We start from the raw sequence: 13,263 nt of genomic DNA on the forward strand, positions 1-13,263 counted from the left end.
TGAACAGGCATGACAAGGCCAGAGGCCACTCTGGATGCAGGAAGAATCTGAGGGGCAGGACGGAGGCAGGAGAATGGTGAGGAGTTGGCGTGAGGGGATGGCCTTGTCACTCCTAGGATGGGAGGCCTTTCAAGAAGTTCAGCTGTGCAAGAAGAGGTAGGTAGGTAGCTGGAGGCAGATGCAGGGTTCAAGGACGGCTTTGTAAAGATGAGAGCCATTTGGGGTGAGAGAAAGAGGGTCATCCGGGGACCCATAAAGGGATGTGTGGTAGCACCGAGGACCCAGCAGAGGTGGAAACTGTGAGGTCCTGGCAGGGCCGCCAGTACCTCTGTGCCCTGGCACCAAGTAGGTGGCAGGAGAGGATGACTTTATCCCAGCTGGGGAGGCTTCATTCCTGTCCCCAAATGTTTTCCTGCTCTGGGCCCCCACCTGATGGTTTCCCACCTTTCTTTGCTAGCAAACTACGGAGCCAAACTTCCCTGAGATCCTCTTAATTGCCATCAACAAGTATGGGGTCAGTCTCATTGATCCCAGAACAAAGGTAAGCCAGGATAAGAAAGAACAGGAGGGTGGGCCTCAACTTTGTCACTAATACAGGTCGCAGATGGACCACCACAGCCCCTGCCAGCCACCATTCCCCATTCTCACATCCCCCTGGCCATGCATCTCGAAAGGTGGTCCGGATCGCTGGCCACCGTCCTCACTCCACATTCGCTCCATTAAAATTGCTTTCCTAAAGTTATTAACATGTCCCTTCCTACTAAATCCCATGAGCTCTTTTCAGTACGTGGCCTTTTCAGCATCATTGGCCACTCTGCCCAGATGAGTCAGGTTGGCAGGCTGAGCTAGGGTCACCTGTCACTGCTGCTTGTGTTTACGGGCCAGAGCAGTCCTGTGCAGAAGGGGTACAACTGGAAGGTGGCGAAGCGCTCGAGCCCTCCATCTTCCCCTTGGCTTCATGTGCCTTGCTCTCCTCATCTCTCCTAATCTAGCCCATGCACATGGTGTTCCCCAAGGCTCTGTCCTGCCTTGTCTCCTTTCTCAAACTCTCCCTGGACTGTCTCATCCAGGCATCCCAATTTTCCAATTTCTGCCCCAAGGACCCAACAGCCTCCTGGACTTCTTTGTCCAACTGGCTGGTCCAAACCAAGGCATGGAGGCTGTGGCTTTATGCCCTTTCTGCTCCCCCAGGACATCCTGACTACTCACCCCTTCACCAAGATCTCCAACTGGAGCAGCGGCAACACCTACTTCCACATCACCATTGGGAACCTGGTGCGTGGGAGCAAACTGCTCTGTGAGACATCACTGGTGAGAGCTCTTCCTTGCAGGCCTGGCGGGCTCCCCACTCACCTGCAGCTTAGTCATCCTCCCAGCCCTTGGAACAAACATGGGAGTGTGCGGTTTTGCCTTGGGTGAGGGTCAGGTCAGGTCGAGGCCCAGCTTAGGGCTGGGTAATAGACCCCTCCTTCCACCACTATTGTTTGAGTGCCTTCAGTATCTGGAAATTGAGCCTGTGGTTAAAGCCCACTCACTCCCAAGTTCAACAGTACAACCACTGGCAATGAGACCTCCTGGACTGGGTTCAAACTTCCAAAGTATGGCCCAACTGAGAGCCTTTAGAGTCACTCCTGTAGGGAGACATCCAGGATTTGAGAGACCCACAAGCTAGGGGCTTACTGTGGGGTCATAACAGCTTAGAACCTTAGCCATCTAGCCAGATGAGTCCTACCCTTCCAATTGTGCAGTTGGGGAGACTGAGTCCCGACAGGACAGTATTTTCCTTTGTCCTCAGTTCTGCCCACTGCAGAGGTCCTTGGAGCCATGTTCTGGGGCTGAGAGGCTAGCCCTGCCCACCCACTGCTCTGCTGTTCCCCTCACCTCTGCTTCCAGGGCTACAAGATGGATGATCTCCTGACTTCCTACATCAGCCAGATGCTCACAGCCATGAGCAAACAGCGAGGTTCCAGGAGCAGCAAGTGAACACTGGGGAGGAGCTGCTGGTTCCATGCCTGTGCTCAAGGCAGTAGCTGGGGAAGACTTGCCATCTAGGCAGTGAGACTGGGCTGGCCTGTTGCCACTGACAGTACCAACTGGGCCTCTGGCCTTCTCCAGGGAGGTAACCTCTCTGGGATGCAGAACTCTCCATCCACCCCTGTGGCGCCTGGGTTGGTCTAGCCCTGGTTTGCTGTGGCCTTCCCAGTTTTAAGAGCCTGTGTTCCTTGGATGGCTCGCCTGTCTCAGAACAGCCCCATCATGCACCATTAGGACAGAGGAATCAAGAGGACACTCTAACTCTCCATACTGGCAGCAACCAAACGTGCTGCAGCTGAAGGGGCTGGATCCTCCAGCTGGGGTGAGGGAGACAGACCACGTTTATATATTGTAGTGTGAGTATCCCCACCCCAAGCCTCCCTTGATCACCTCAGGGCATAAAGCATGTGTTTCCTCCTTTGGCCATACAGTGTCTTTGCTGGGGGAGGGGGAATGGAAGGGAGGGCATGTAGGGTCAGGACAGGTCCCTGTAGGGAAGTGGCCTTTATAACTACTTCCTTGGTCTGTGCCTGCCAGGTCCCAGTTGGGGAGCTTGAGTTCAAGGTGTGCTTGAAAATGGCTTAAAGGGACCAGCTGTGACCTGGGTGAGTTGGGGGGAAATGCTGGACATCAGCCTGGGAGCTGAGGACCTAAGTGTGCATGGGCTGAGGGGTCTAGAGGAGGATGATTCCTGGGTCTTAACTAGGTCCAGTGGAGCCAGAGTGGCCCTTGCACCTACCAAAAAGATCTCTTATATCCAAGACATGTCCAAGAACCCCAAGAACAATGCCAGTTTGTGTTAAATCCTTATGCCCAGTGGGTGCCTGTAAAACGTTGCTTTGTGACCAGCAGGGGACAGGGCATGACTGGGGTAGGTCTGCAGTGGGGGCTTCAGCCAGTGAAGGTATGATTTGGGGGTGGGGAGTCCTCTGGGGCTGTGGCAAGTGCCCGTGGAGAATCCCCTGAAGGGGAGAGAGTTGTGATCCGCCCTCAAGGTCCTCCTTAAATATGTCAGCAGAGCCAGGTCCTGCTTTCCCTCCCACATTCAGGAGTCTGAATCACCCGCATCTATGTCCCCAGCCATCTAGGAGGAGGGGCTGGTGTGTGTAAATGGAGGCCCCCAACCAGATAGCCCAGGATGAAGCTGAGGCAGCCGTGGTGGCCTGCACCTATGCTGTCATGGAAATGGGCATGCTGAGGCCAGAAAGGAAGTGTAAATGGGTGAAGGCCACACCATGGAACTCAACTCACTGCTGCTAACTTTGGGCTTCCGATGCTTGCTCTAAGCTCAGTTTTCCCTCAGGGCCAAAGGCTGTTAGGTGAGCATGGGCTTGTGCCCACCATCCCGATGGGGGATCAGCAAACCACAGCTCTTAGAAAACACTCGGTTCACCCTAGATCAGAGAATGTGTGTGTAGGGGGATGAGATCTTTGCCCTAACATGTGCCTTTGCCCGCTCTCATTCTGACTCAGGATGGCATTAGCATTGTACCTGCCCCCTGAGTCTGGGTGATCACAGAGGGGGCCAAATAGTACCCCATTTTCCCTCTGGCTTCTTGAGAGCTTCCTTTATTTACATGCACAGTCACTCCTTTAACAGGAAATACTATGGAAGTGTCAGGATGAACAAACCCTGTAATCCCCAGAGAACAACCAGCTCCAGTTCCAAGACCACACACAACTGTTTTCCCCTGGTCTACGCCCTTGAGATGCATTGCATTCCTGATAGAAAGAATGGTTCCCCTGAGAACCTCAACATACTCCCCCTGCTTCCTCTCTCTGCACAAGGGTGGTTGTGGGAAGAGATGGGGCTAAATTTTCTCCCAGGACATCTGATGGGAGAACGTGGACATGCTAGAGGAGAAGGAACGTACCGTATAAAAGGATTCATGGGAAGACAACTCAGCCATGGTGGTCTTTTGGGGTTGAGTTGAGGATGAGGAGCCTCTTTGGTAGACACACTAGATCATGATCAGTCCTAGGGGTCTTCATGGTGATAACGTGGTTAGGTGGGGCATCTGTCTCATGTCCTGGTGGGAACTCTGGTAGTTTGACATTCCCCCTGGGGGACACTGGTGATTCCATGATGATCTTTTTGGCAAGCCCTGGTAGAATAATGTTCCCCTTGAAGCGGGCCTGGTGTTTTAAGGGCTGCCTCCCTGGGGGCTGCTGTGAAATGGAAGGAGTTTGGATATCCAGTGGTTCTTTTGATCCCAGCTTGCTGGAAGGTGGGCAGAGTCCAAGAGTGTTCTGTGACCTTTTATTCTGTCATAGGGGCTGTTACCTGAATGTCTTACCTGAATGTCTGTGAGGAACAGAAAAGACAAAGACAGATTCCCCAATTTTTGTTGCTATCTGGTAGACTCATAGTCATCTCTTTAAGCTTCCAGTCTGAAGATTTTGTACAAACTTATAGATGGTCCTCCAGTTCTGCCTGGGGCAAAAAGGTCCATCCTGTGAAGCTAAGGCTTATCAAGGAGCTCTCAGAAAGTAGGCATTAATATTTGCTTCAAGATTATACTTTTTACAATAATTGCTTCCAAATCAGCTTATATAGAAAAATGAACACCTTTCTCCACTAGAATGTGAGTTTCTTAAGGGGAGGGACTTTCACTTGCTAGCCACTATATTCCCAACACCCAGAAAAATGTCTGTCACATACCAGTTGCTCAATAAATACATATTTTATATATATATATATATATATATATAAAATTTTACTAATTGGCTGATAGAAAAACTGGTAATAGGCAGCTTAGAGAATTCAGATAAACCTTCCTGCTCAAGACAGACTTTAAAAGTGGATAAAATTCAAAGAAAAAATTTCCTAGAATTGTTTGAGTTAACAACATAGGGAGGAATTATGGGGCCCAAAAAAAGAATGTGAGAATCCAAAGAGGTAAGCCCAGATCCAACTATATGCTACTTGTAATAGTAAACTCATTTTATATCTAAAGACCCAAATACATTGAAAGTAAACAGATGGAAAAAGATACAACATCTTCACAGAGTTGCTATTAGTATCATGCAAAATAGATTTCAAAGCAAATATTACCAGGAATAAAGAAGGTGATCTCACCAAGAGGATAAAACAAATCTAAACATTTATGTATCTATTAACAGTTTCAAAACCCATGAAGCAAACACAGATGAAATGCAAAAAGAAGTAAATCTACAATTATACTCAAAGATTTAAATATCCCACTATTAGTAACAAGTGGGTAGAAAATCAGTAAGACACAGAAGACTTGAAAAACACTATTAACCCTTTGCACTGGGATGTTGAGTGTGACTTGACACAGTTAGCATCGGTAGCAGCTCGTATGTCGAGCCACACTCGATGCATAGTTTCACCGCAGGGGGAAGGGGGATTTTTGCATAGGCAGCAATCTTGAGTAGGAGCGTCCAAGGCATGAGTCATTCCATCATGCCTTTTTGAGCTTGGATCATATTCTAGATGGAAAGCTCCATATAATCACACCTCACCCTAACAAAAAACACAAAGATTGTGTTGTTTGTTCTAACAGAAAAATCAAAGGAGGAAGAAGAGAGACGATTTATATTTGCGAAACATGTGAATGTAAACCAGGTCTTCATGTGGGTGAATGTTTCAAAAAATATCACACCATGAAAATTTAGAGAGATTAAAATTACTCTTTGAATGCATCAATAATTTGAAATACAAAAATATCCAAATAAGTTTATATGAAAAGAAACTCCATTTTTTTATTCTACTGCCGCGCTTTGTAAAATCTGGGGTATTTGAAAAATTCCCGAATAAAGAAATCGAGAAAAAAACGAGTACAAAGGGTTAACCAACTTGGCCTAATTGACATTTATAGAACACCCCAATTTACCAAGACAAATGATATTCTGGGCATAAAAATAGTCAAAATAAATGAAAAGGATTTGTCAGACAAAGTATGTTCTCTGGCCATATGGAATTAGAAATCAATAACATAAATATATCTGGAAAATCCCCAAATAATTTGGAAACTAATGGACTCCTAAAAACCCCATGGGACAAACAAGAAATCACAAAAGAAAAAGGATTTTGAAATGAATGAAAATGAATATATAGCTGTCTTTGTCTCCTCCTGCTGCTATAACAAAATACCTTAAACTGGGTAATTTATAAACAGAACTGTTATGTCTCACAGTTCTGAAGACTGGGAAGTGCAAGGTCAAGGTGCCAGCAGATTTGGCATCCGATGAGGGTTATTTCCAAGGTGGCATCTCTTGCTATATCCTCCAGAAGGGACGAATGCTGTGTCTTCACTTGGTAAAAGGGTAAAAAGGGACTAGGGTGATTCCTTCAATTTCTTTTATAAGAGCACTAATCCTATCCATGAGGGCGCAGTGCTCTTGACTTAATCACTTCCCCAAAGGCCCTACCTCTTAATACTATATCACATTGGGTATTAGGTTTTAACACAAATTTTAGAGGGACACATACATTCACACAATAACAACAAATCAAGTCTGTGAAATGACATTAAAGTATTTAGGAGGAAATTTATAGCATTAAATGACTATTATAAAAGGGCTCAGAAAAATGAATTCAGCTTCCACCTTAAGAAGTTAGAAAAAGAGCAAATTTTAAACCCAAAGTAAGCAGAAGAATGGAAATAATAATGATCACAATGGAATGGAAATCAGTGAAATGAAAAACAGAAAAACTGTCTGGGTACTGTGGCTTACACCTATAATCCTAGCACTCTGAGAGGCTAAGGCAGGAGGACTGCTTGAGCTCAGGAGTTCGAGACCAGCCTGAGCAAAAGCAAGACCCCATTTCTACTAAAAATAGAAAAATTAGCCAGGTGTCATGGCGTGTGCGCCTGTAGTCCCAGCTACTCGGGAGGCTGAAGCAGGAGGATGGCTTGAGCCCAGGGGTTTGAGGTTGCAGTAAGCTATGATGACGCCACTGCATTCTACCCAGGGTGACAGAGTGAGACTCTGTCTCAAAACAACAACAAAAAACCCAGAAAAATCAATGAAACCAAAAGCTGGGTCTTTGAGAAGATCAATAAAATTGATTAAACGCTAGCCAGACTGATATGGAAAAAAGGAGAAGGCATAAATTACCAATCTCATGAATGAGATAGTATTAGCACAGATTCTCCAGATATTAAAAGACTGAGCTATTATGCCAATAGATTTTAAAATTTAGAGGAGATGAACAAATTCCTTGAAAGAAACTATCAAAGCTCATTCAAAAAGAATTACCTAAATATCCCTATGTGTATTAAAGACCTTCCTACAAAAAAACCTCCTGGTTTAGACAACTTCATCAGTGAATTACACTAAACATTTTAGGAATAAATAATACAAATTCCATACGAATTCTGTCAAAAATTTGAAGAGGAGCGAATATTTCCCAACTCATTCTATGAGGCCAGCATTACTGACATTAAAGCCAAAGAAATTATAAGAAAACTACAGAATAATATCTCTCATGAAAATAGAGGCAAAACTCTTAACAAAATTTTAGCAAGTCAAATCCAACAATACATAATACATCATGACCAAGTAGTGTCTATTCCAGGATGCAAAACCATTTAAACATTGGAAAATCAACATGATTCACTATATTAACTAAAAAAGAAAATCTGTATGACCATCTCAGATGCAGAAAAAGTGTTTGACAAAATTCAACATCCATTCCTGATAAAGGGCATTTATGAAAAAACTCTAGCTAATATACTGAATGCTTTCCCCATGAGATCAGGAAGAAGGCAAGGATATCCACTCTCACCACTTATATTCACCAGCATACCTGTCGTTCTATGTGGCAAGAAAAAGAAATCAAAGGCACCCAGATGGGAAAGGAAAAAGTGAAATTGTCTTTATTTACAGACGGCATGATCATCTATGTAGAAAATTAGAACCTACAATAAAAGTAGTATAACTAAAAGAGAACTTAGCAAAGTTTCAGGATACAAGGTCAATATATAAAAATCAACTATATTTCTATATACTCAACATGACCAACTGGAAATTTAAAAATATCATTTATAGTAGCATAAAATGTGAAAAACCTAGGGAGAAATCTGACAGAAGCTATATAAGATATGTTCACTGTAAAGCACAAAACCTTGCTAAGAGGAATTGCAGAAAACCTAAATAAATGAAGAGATATATATTCATGCATTGTAAGACTAAATATTGTCAATTCTCCCTAAACTGATGTATAGGTTCAACACAATCCCAAACAAAACCGTAGCATGCTTTTTTAAAAATAGAAATTGACATACTGATTCTAGAATTCATATGGAAATGCAAAGGACCTAGATGAAGCCACTGCAACTTTGAAAAAGAACAAAGTTAAAAAACCAGCACTAATTTCAAGAATTAAAAAGGTACAATAAGGCAATATAACATTAGCTTAAAAATAGACAACACATCAATGGAAGAGAATCAAGAGTTCAAAAATACACTCATACATGTATGGAGAACTGGTTTTCGATAAAGGTGCATAAGCAATTCAGTGGAGAAAAGCGGGGTTTTTGTTTTTTGTTTTTTAGGTTTTTTTTTGAGACAGGATCTCGCTCTGTTGCCTGGGCTAGAGTGCAGTGGCAGCATCATAGCTCATAGCAACCTCAAACTCCTGGGCTCAAGGGATCCTCCTGCTTCAGCCTCCTGAGTAGCTGGGACTACATGCACGTGCCACACTATATCTAATTTTTATTTAGTTATTTATTGTATAGAAACAGGGAGCTCACTATTGCCTAGGCTGGTCTTGAACCCCCAGCCTCAAGTGATCCTCTCACCTCAGCCTCCCAAATTGCTAGGACTACAGATATGAGCCACTGTGCCTGGCCAAAAGATGCTCTTTTTAACATATCATGCTGAAACAACTGAGTGTGTATATGCCAAAAAATTTGAAAAACTTCAATCCATACCCTCCACTGAATATGAAAATTCAAAGTGGACCATAGACCTAAATATAAAACCCCAAACTATAAAACTTCTAAGAAAAAACATAGAAGAAAATCTTTGCCTTAGGCAAATATTTTAGAAATAACAACAAAAGCATGAATTATAAAAGAAAATAAATTACACTTAGCCTAAGATTTAAAACTCTTTTTTGGGGGGGGCTCACAAAATAGGCCCGAGGGACAATTTGTTGTTCTCCAAAATACTGAGTTCCAACGCCTGACCAGTTGTCTAATAAATATATGCTCTTCTTTAAAAACAACAACAAAAAACCCCCCAAAAAACAAAACTCTGCTTTTTGAAAGACACACTTAGTGGGGAGAGGGGGGGAAGACAAGCTACACACCAGGAAAAATTATTTGCAGTACATATATATCTGATAAATGATTTTTATATATGTCCCAAAACTCAATAAGACAAACTCACTAAAAAAGACAACAAATTGAAACAGATATTTCAGAAAAAAAGGTATGCAGATGGCAAGCAAGCACAGGAAAAGATGCTCCACATTTTTAAACATTAGGGAAATGCAAAGGAAATGCAACTTAAAATCATAATGATACATAGAGATCTCTGATTTAGGTAAAAAAAAAAAAAATCACAATGAGACTCCATTCCACACACACTAGAATGGTTAGAATTAAAAAGATTGACCAAATCAAGTATCTGTAAAGATGTTGAAAGTGAAACTCTCATCCATTGCTGGTAGAAACATGAGATGGTACAACCACTTTGGAAATCAGTTTTGCAGTTTCTTAAAAAGTTAAACATGTACTTATTATATGATCCAGCTATTCCAATTCTAGGCATTTACCCAAGAAAAATGGAATCATATGCCCACACGAAGATATGTACAATGTACACAAATGCTTATAGCAGTTTTATTTGTAATAGCCCCAAACTGGAAAGAACCTAAAGGTCTTATCAACATGTGACTGAATAATTGTGGTATATCCATACAATGGAATACTACCCAGCAATAAAGTATTGATACAGACAAGAAATAATCTCAAAAAATAATTATGCTGAGTGAATGCCAGAAAAACTGGTATATACTATTGATTTCATTTATATAAGCTTCTAGAAAATGCAAATAATCCACAGGACTGAAAGGCAGTGGTGCCTGGGGATGAGATATGCAGCCAAGGGCAGGAGGAAGTGATTACAAAAGGGAATGAAGAAACTGTTGACGGTGATAAATCTGTTCGTTTTCTTGGTTGTGGTCATGGTTTTGTAAGTGTATACCTAACTAAAAACTTATTAAATGCTACACTTTAAATATCTACAGTTTATTGGATGTTAATTATTCCTCAATAAAGCTGTTTCTAAAGTTTTTCTGGTCATTCATTTAAAATATTGAGTTTCATCTATATGCCAGCCATTGTTCTAGGTATTGATGATATTATCAGTAAACAACAAAGTCCTTTCCATCACAGAGCTTCCATTCTCACTGGAGGAGGAAGAATAATAAATAACTTAATAGTATGATAGGAGGTAAAAAATGCTATAGAAAAATGATTGTTCAGGGGAGTAGTAAGAGTGGGTTTGCAATTTTAAATAAGATGGTCAGAGTAGGCCTGAGATATTGACTATACATATATGACTATATATATATATATATATATATATATATATATATATATTCAACACTTGAAGTAGCTGAAGGAGTAAACCCTTTTGGATACCTGAGGCAAGTGATTCCAGGCAGTGGACAGTTAAGCACAAATGCTCTGAGGCAAGAGCATCTTACTAGAGAAAAGTGAGGCCAGTGTGACTTGAGCAGAGTAAGGGAGATAAGATCATGCAGGACATTCTAGGCCATCACTGGGGCTTTGGCTTTTATTCTAAGTGAAACAGGGAGGCATTGGAAGTTACAAGCAAGTAGTGAGGAGTAATATGATCTGCTTAGGTTTTAACTTTGGCTGCTGTGCTGTAAAGAGACTTGGGGAGGGTAGGGAAGGGGAAGGCTGGGCAAGAGTGGAAGCACAGACACAAGAAACTATTCTCAAGACCCAAGTGAAAGATGATGACACCTCGATCCAGGGTGGTAGCAGTGGAGATGATAAGAAGTAGCTGAATCTGGATATACAGGTTGAGTATCCCTTTATCCAAAATGCCTGGGACCAGAAGTGTTTTGGATTTCGGGGTTTTTCAAATACTGAAATATTTGCATATACATAATGAGATATTTTGGGAATGAGATCCACTTCTAAACACAGAATTTATGTTTCATATACAACTTATATATATATAGCCTGAAGATAATTTTATACTGTATTTTAATAATTTTGTGTATGAAATAAAGCTTGTGTACATTAAGCCATCAGAAAGCAAAGGTGTCACTATCTCAGCCACTCATATGCATCATGTCAGTGCTCAAAAAAAGTTTTGGAGTTTGAAGCATTTTGGAGTAGAGATGCTCAACCTGAACTTTGAAAGTACAACCAAGAGAATTTGCCAATAGATTGGATGTGAAGTATGCAAGAGAGGGAGGATTCAGGGATACAAGATTTTTGGCCCGAGGAACAAATTTAACTTCCATTGACTGGAAAGATGCAGATAAAGGAGGTTTGGGGAGTGGAAGATCAAAAATTCAGGTGTTTGGGCATGATATGTTTGAAATTTCTATTAGACATCTAAGAGGAAATTAAAGACATGAATCTAGAGATTATAAAAGTACACTGAGATCAAGGAAAAAATGACCAGAATGATCAACATTTTAAATGTCAATTTAAATTAAGTCAATGGCCTCTTCTTTGTTTTAAGCCAGGCAGAAAGATCAATTTATTTTTTAGGTGAAACTAGGTTGATCTCAGATTTCTCCACAGTATCATTTAATGCTTGAAAATAGTGAAGCAATTCAACAAAATCTTTAAGGAAAGAATATGTGACCCAAGAATGTTCCCAGATCCACTTTGATATCAGTTTAAAGTCAATAGTTAAAATTTTTGAACATCAAGAACTAGGGTATATTGTTCCACAGGCCCTTCTTGAAGAGACTATTAAAGAATGAATTTCAGCCAAGAAGAAATAAATGGAAATACAACAACAAAAGGACTGTTTTAAGTACTGAATTTATTTGAAAGCCTAAATACTAAAACAAATATAAGTATAATGTAAATATTATAAATCTTGCCAATGTAGAGATGATATACTAGAAGGGGAAGAGGGAGAAAATATTTAAGTTGGCACCCTTCTCATTCTGTTAATTTTCTTAGGAGGGGGTGGTTAAAAAAAATCGACTAGTGCTAATAAAGCATTGACAGTAGATTTAATTATCAAAGTAAGGATTTCTATTGATGATGCTAGCTAGTTTTGCACCTCCCCACACATTCTCTTAATGACCACAGAGAGCAACAAGGAGAGAAAAAATACCCAGGAACACTCCTACAGACAAAGGAATAGGGAAGAGTACAAACCTAACGGTAAGCAAAATGGTGGAAATAAATTCTAGAAGCATCAGAGTTGGTGCTGGAGTACCCAGTGGTGAGGAGAGACCAGGGAGAGCTGGGAAGAGAGGTTCTTGTGAAGGTGGCATCTGGATAATGCCAATAAAGAAGGAGAGGTCCCATACTGAACAGAAACTACTGAGAGGAGGTCTGAATCTTAGCAGTGAGGACTGTCACTGAAAGAAAGGAGTTTCAAAGTTCAGAGGACTGAAAGAAAGTCTTGGAAGACACTGGTTCTGATGGAAAGACAGACAGGAACATTAGAAAGTGGCACCCTGTGAAGGCAGCTACTAGTTTCCGAAGACAAGTAAAGATATACCTGACATTGCTATTGCGATAAAGTAGGGTACAAAGACAAAAGAAAACTTGCACCTAAAAGGTCACTCTACATTAAAGAAACTTCATTTAATTTGACAAACAGGAAAAGGTGCCCTCAAACTAAGAAAAGTGGAAAGTAGCCAAGATTCTCCTCTTGTTTTCATATTACAGAATTATCCTGCTGATGAATAGTGGGTCATTGAAATTCAACATATTCTAAAGTTAACAAAAAAAATTACACTAAACTATTTTTACAAGGATACCATGAGAACAAACAAAAAAAATTAAAAGCAAAACTTTTGGGCAAAAAGAAAAAAATGCATCCCAAAAAAACATGCCACGAAGAGAAGAAAAACTCTAACACACTCCAATGTGACATCATTAAAATATTTTTAAATAAGCACTTGTATGTTTGAAAGAGTGCCATGAAAAAAAAATGAAAAAAACTCAGAGATGGAAAAACATAGGAAGATCTGAAACAGAAATGATAGAACTGAATTAAAATTTTAAAAGGAAGACAAAGATT

At 41.2% G+C, this 13,263-nt stretch overlaps 1 protein-coding gene across 1 annotated transcript in view; it reads left to right on the plus strand.

Moving 5' to 3' along the window:
• The window catches only part of MYO7A (myosin VIIA), an 80,727-nt gene extending 78,267 nt beyond the window's left edge, over positions 1-2,460 (plus strand). The window contains exons 47-49 of the mRNA XM_012744995.3: positions 458-541; positions 1,192-1,311; positions 1,894-2,460. Of these exons, the coding sequence (XP_012600449.1) occupies positions 458-541; positions 1,192-1,311; positions 1,894-1,983 (294 nt within the window). The 3' untranslated portion in view covers positions 1,984-2,460. The remainder of the gene's footprint in view (positions 1-457; positions 542-1,191; positions 1,312-1,893) is intronic.
• The last annotated feature ends 10,803 nt before the right edge of the window (positions 2,461-13,263 follow it).

The sequence above is a fragment of the Microcebus murinus genome, chromosome 4 (assembly GCF_040939455.1).
Source record: "Microcebus murinus isolate Inina chromosome 4, M.murinus_Inina_mat1.0, whole genome shotgun sequence".
Classification (NCBI taxonomy): Eukaryota; Metazoa; Chordata; class Mammalia; order Primates; family Cheirogaleidae; genus Microcebus; species Microcebus murinus.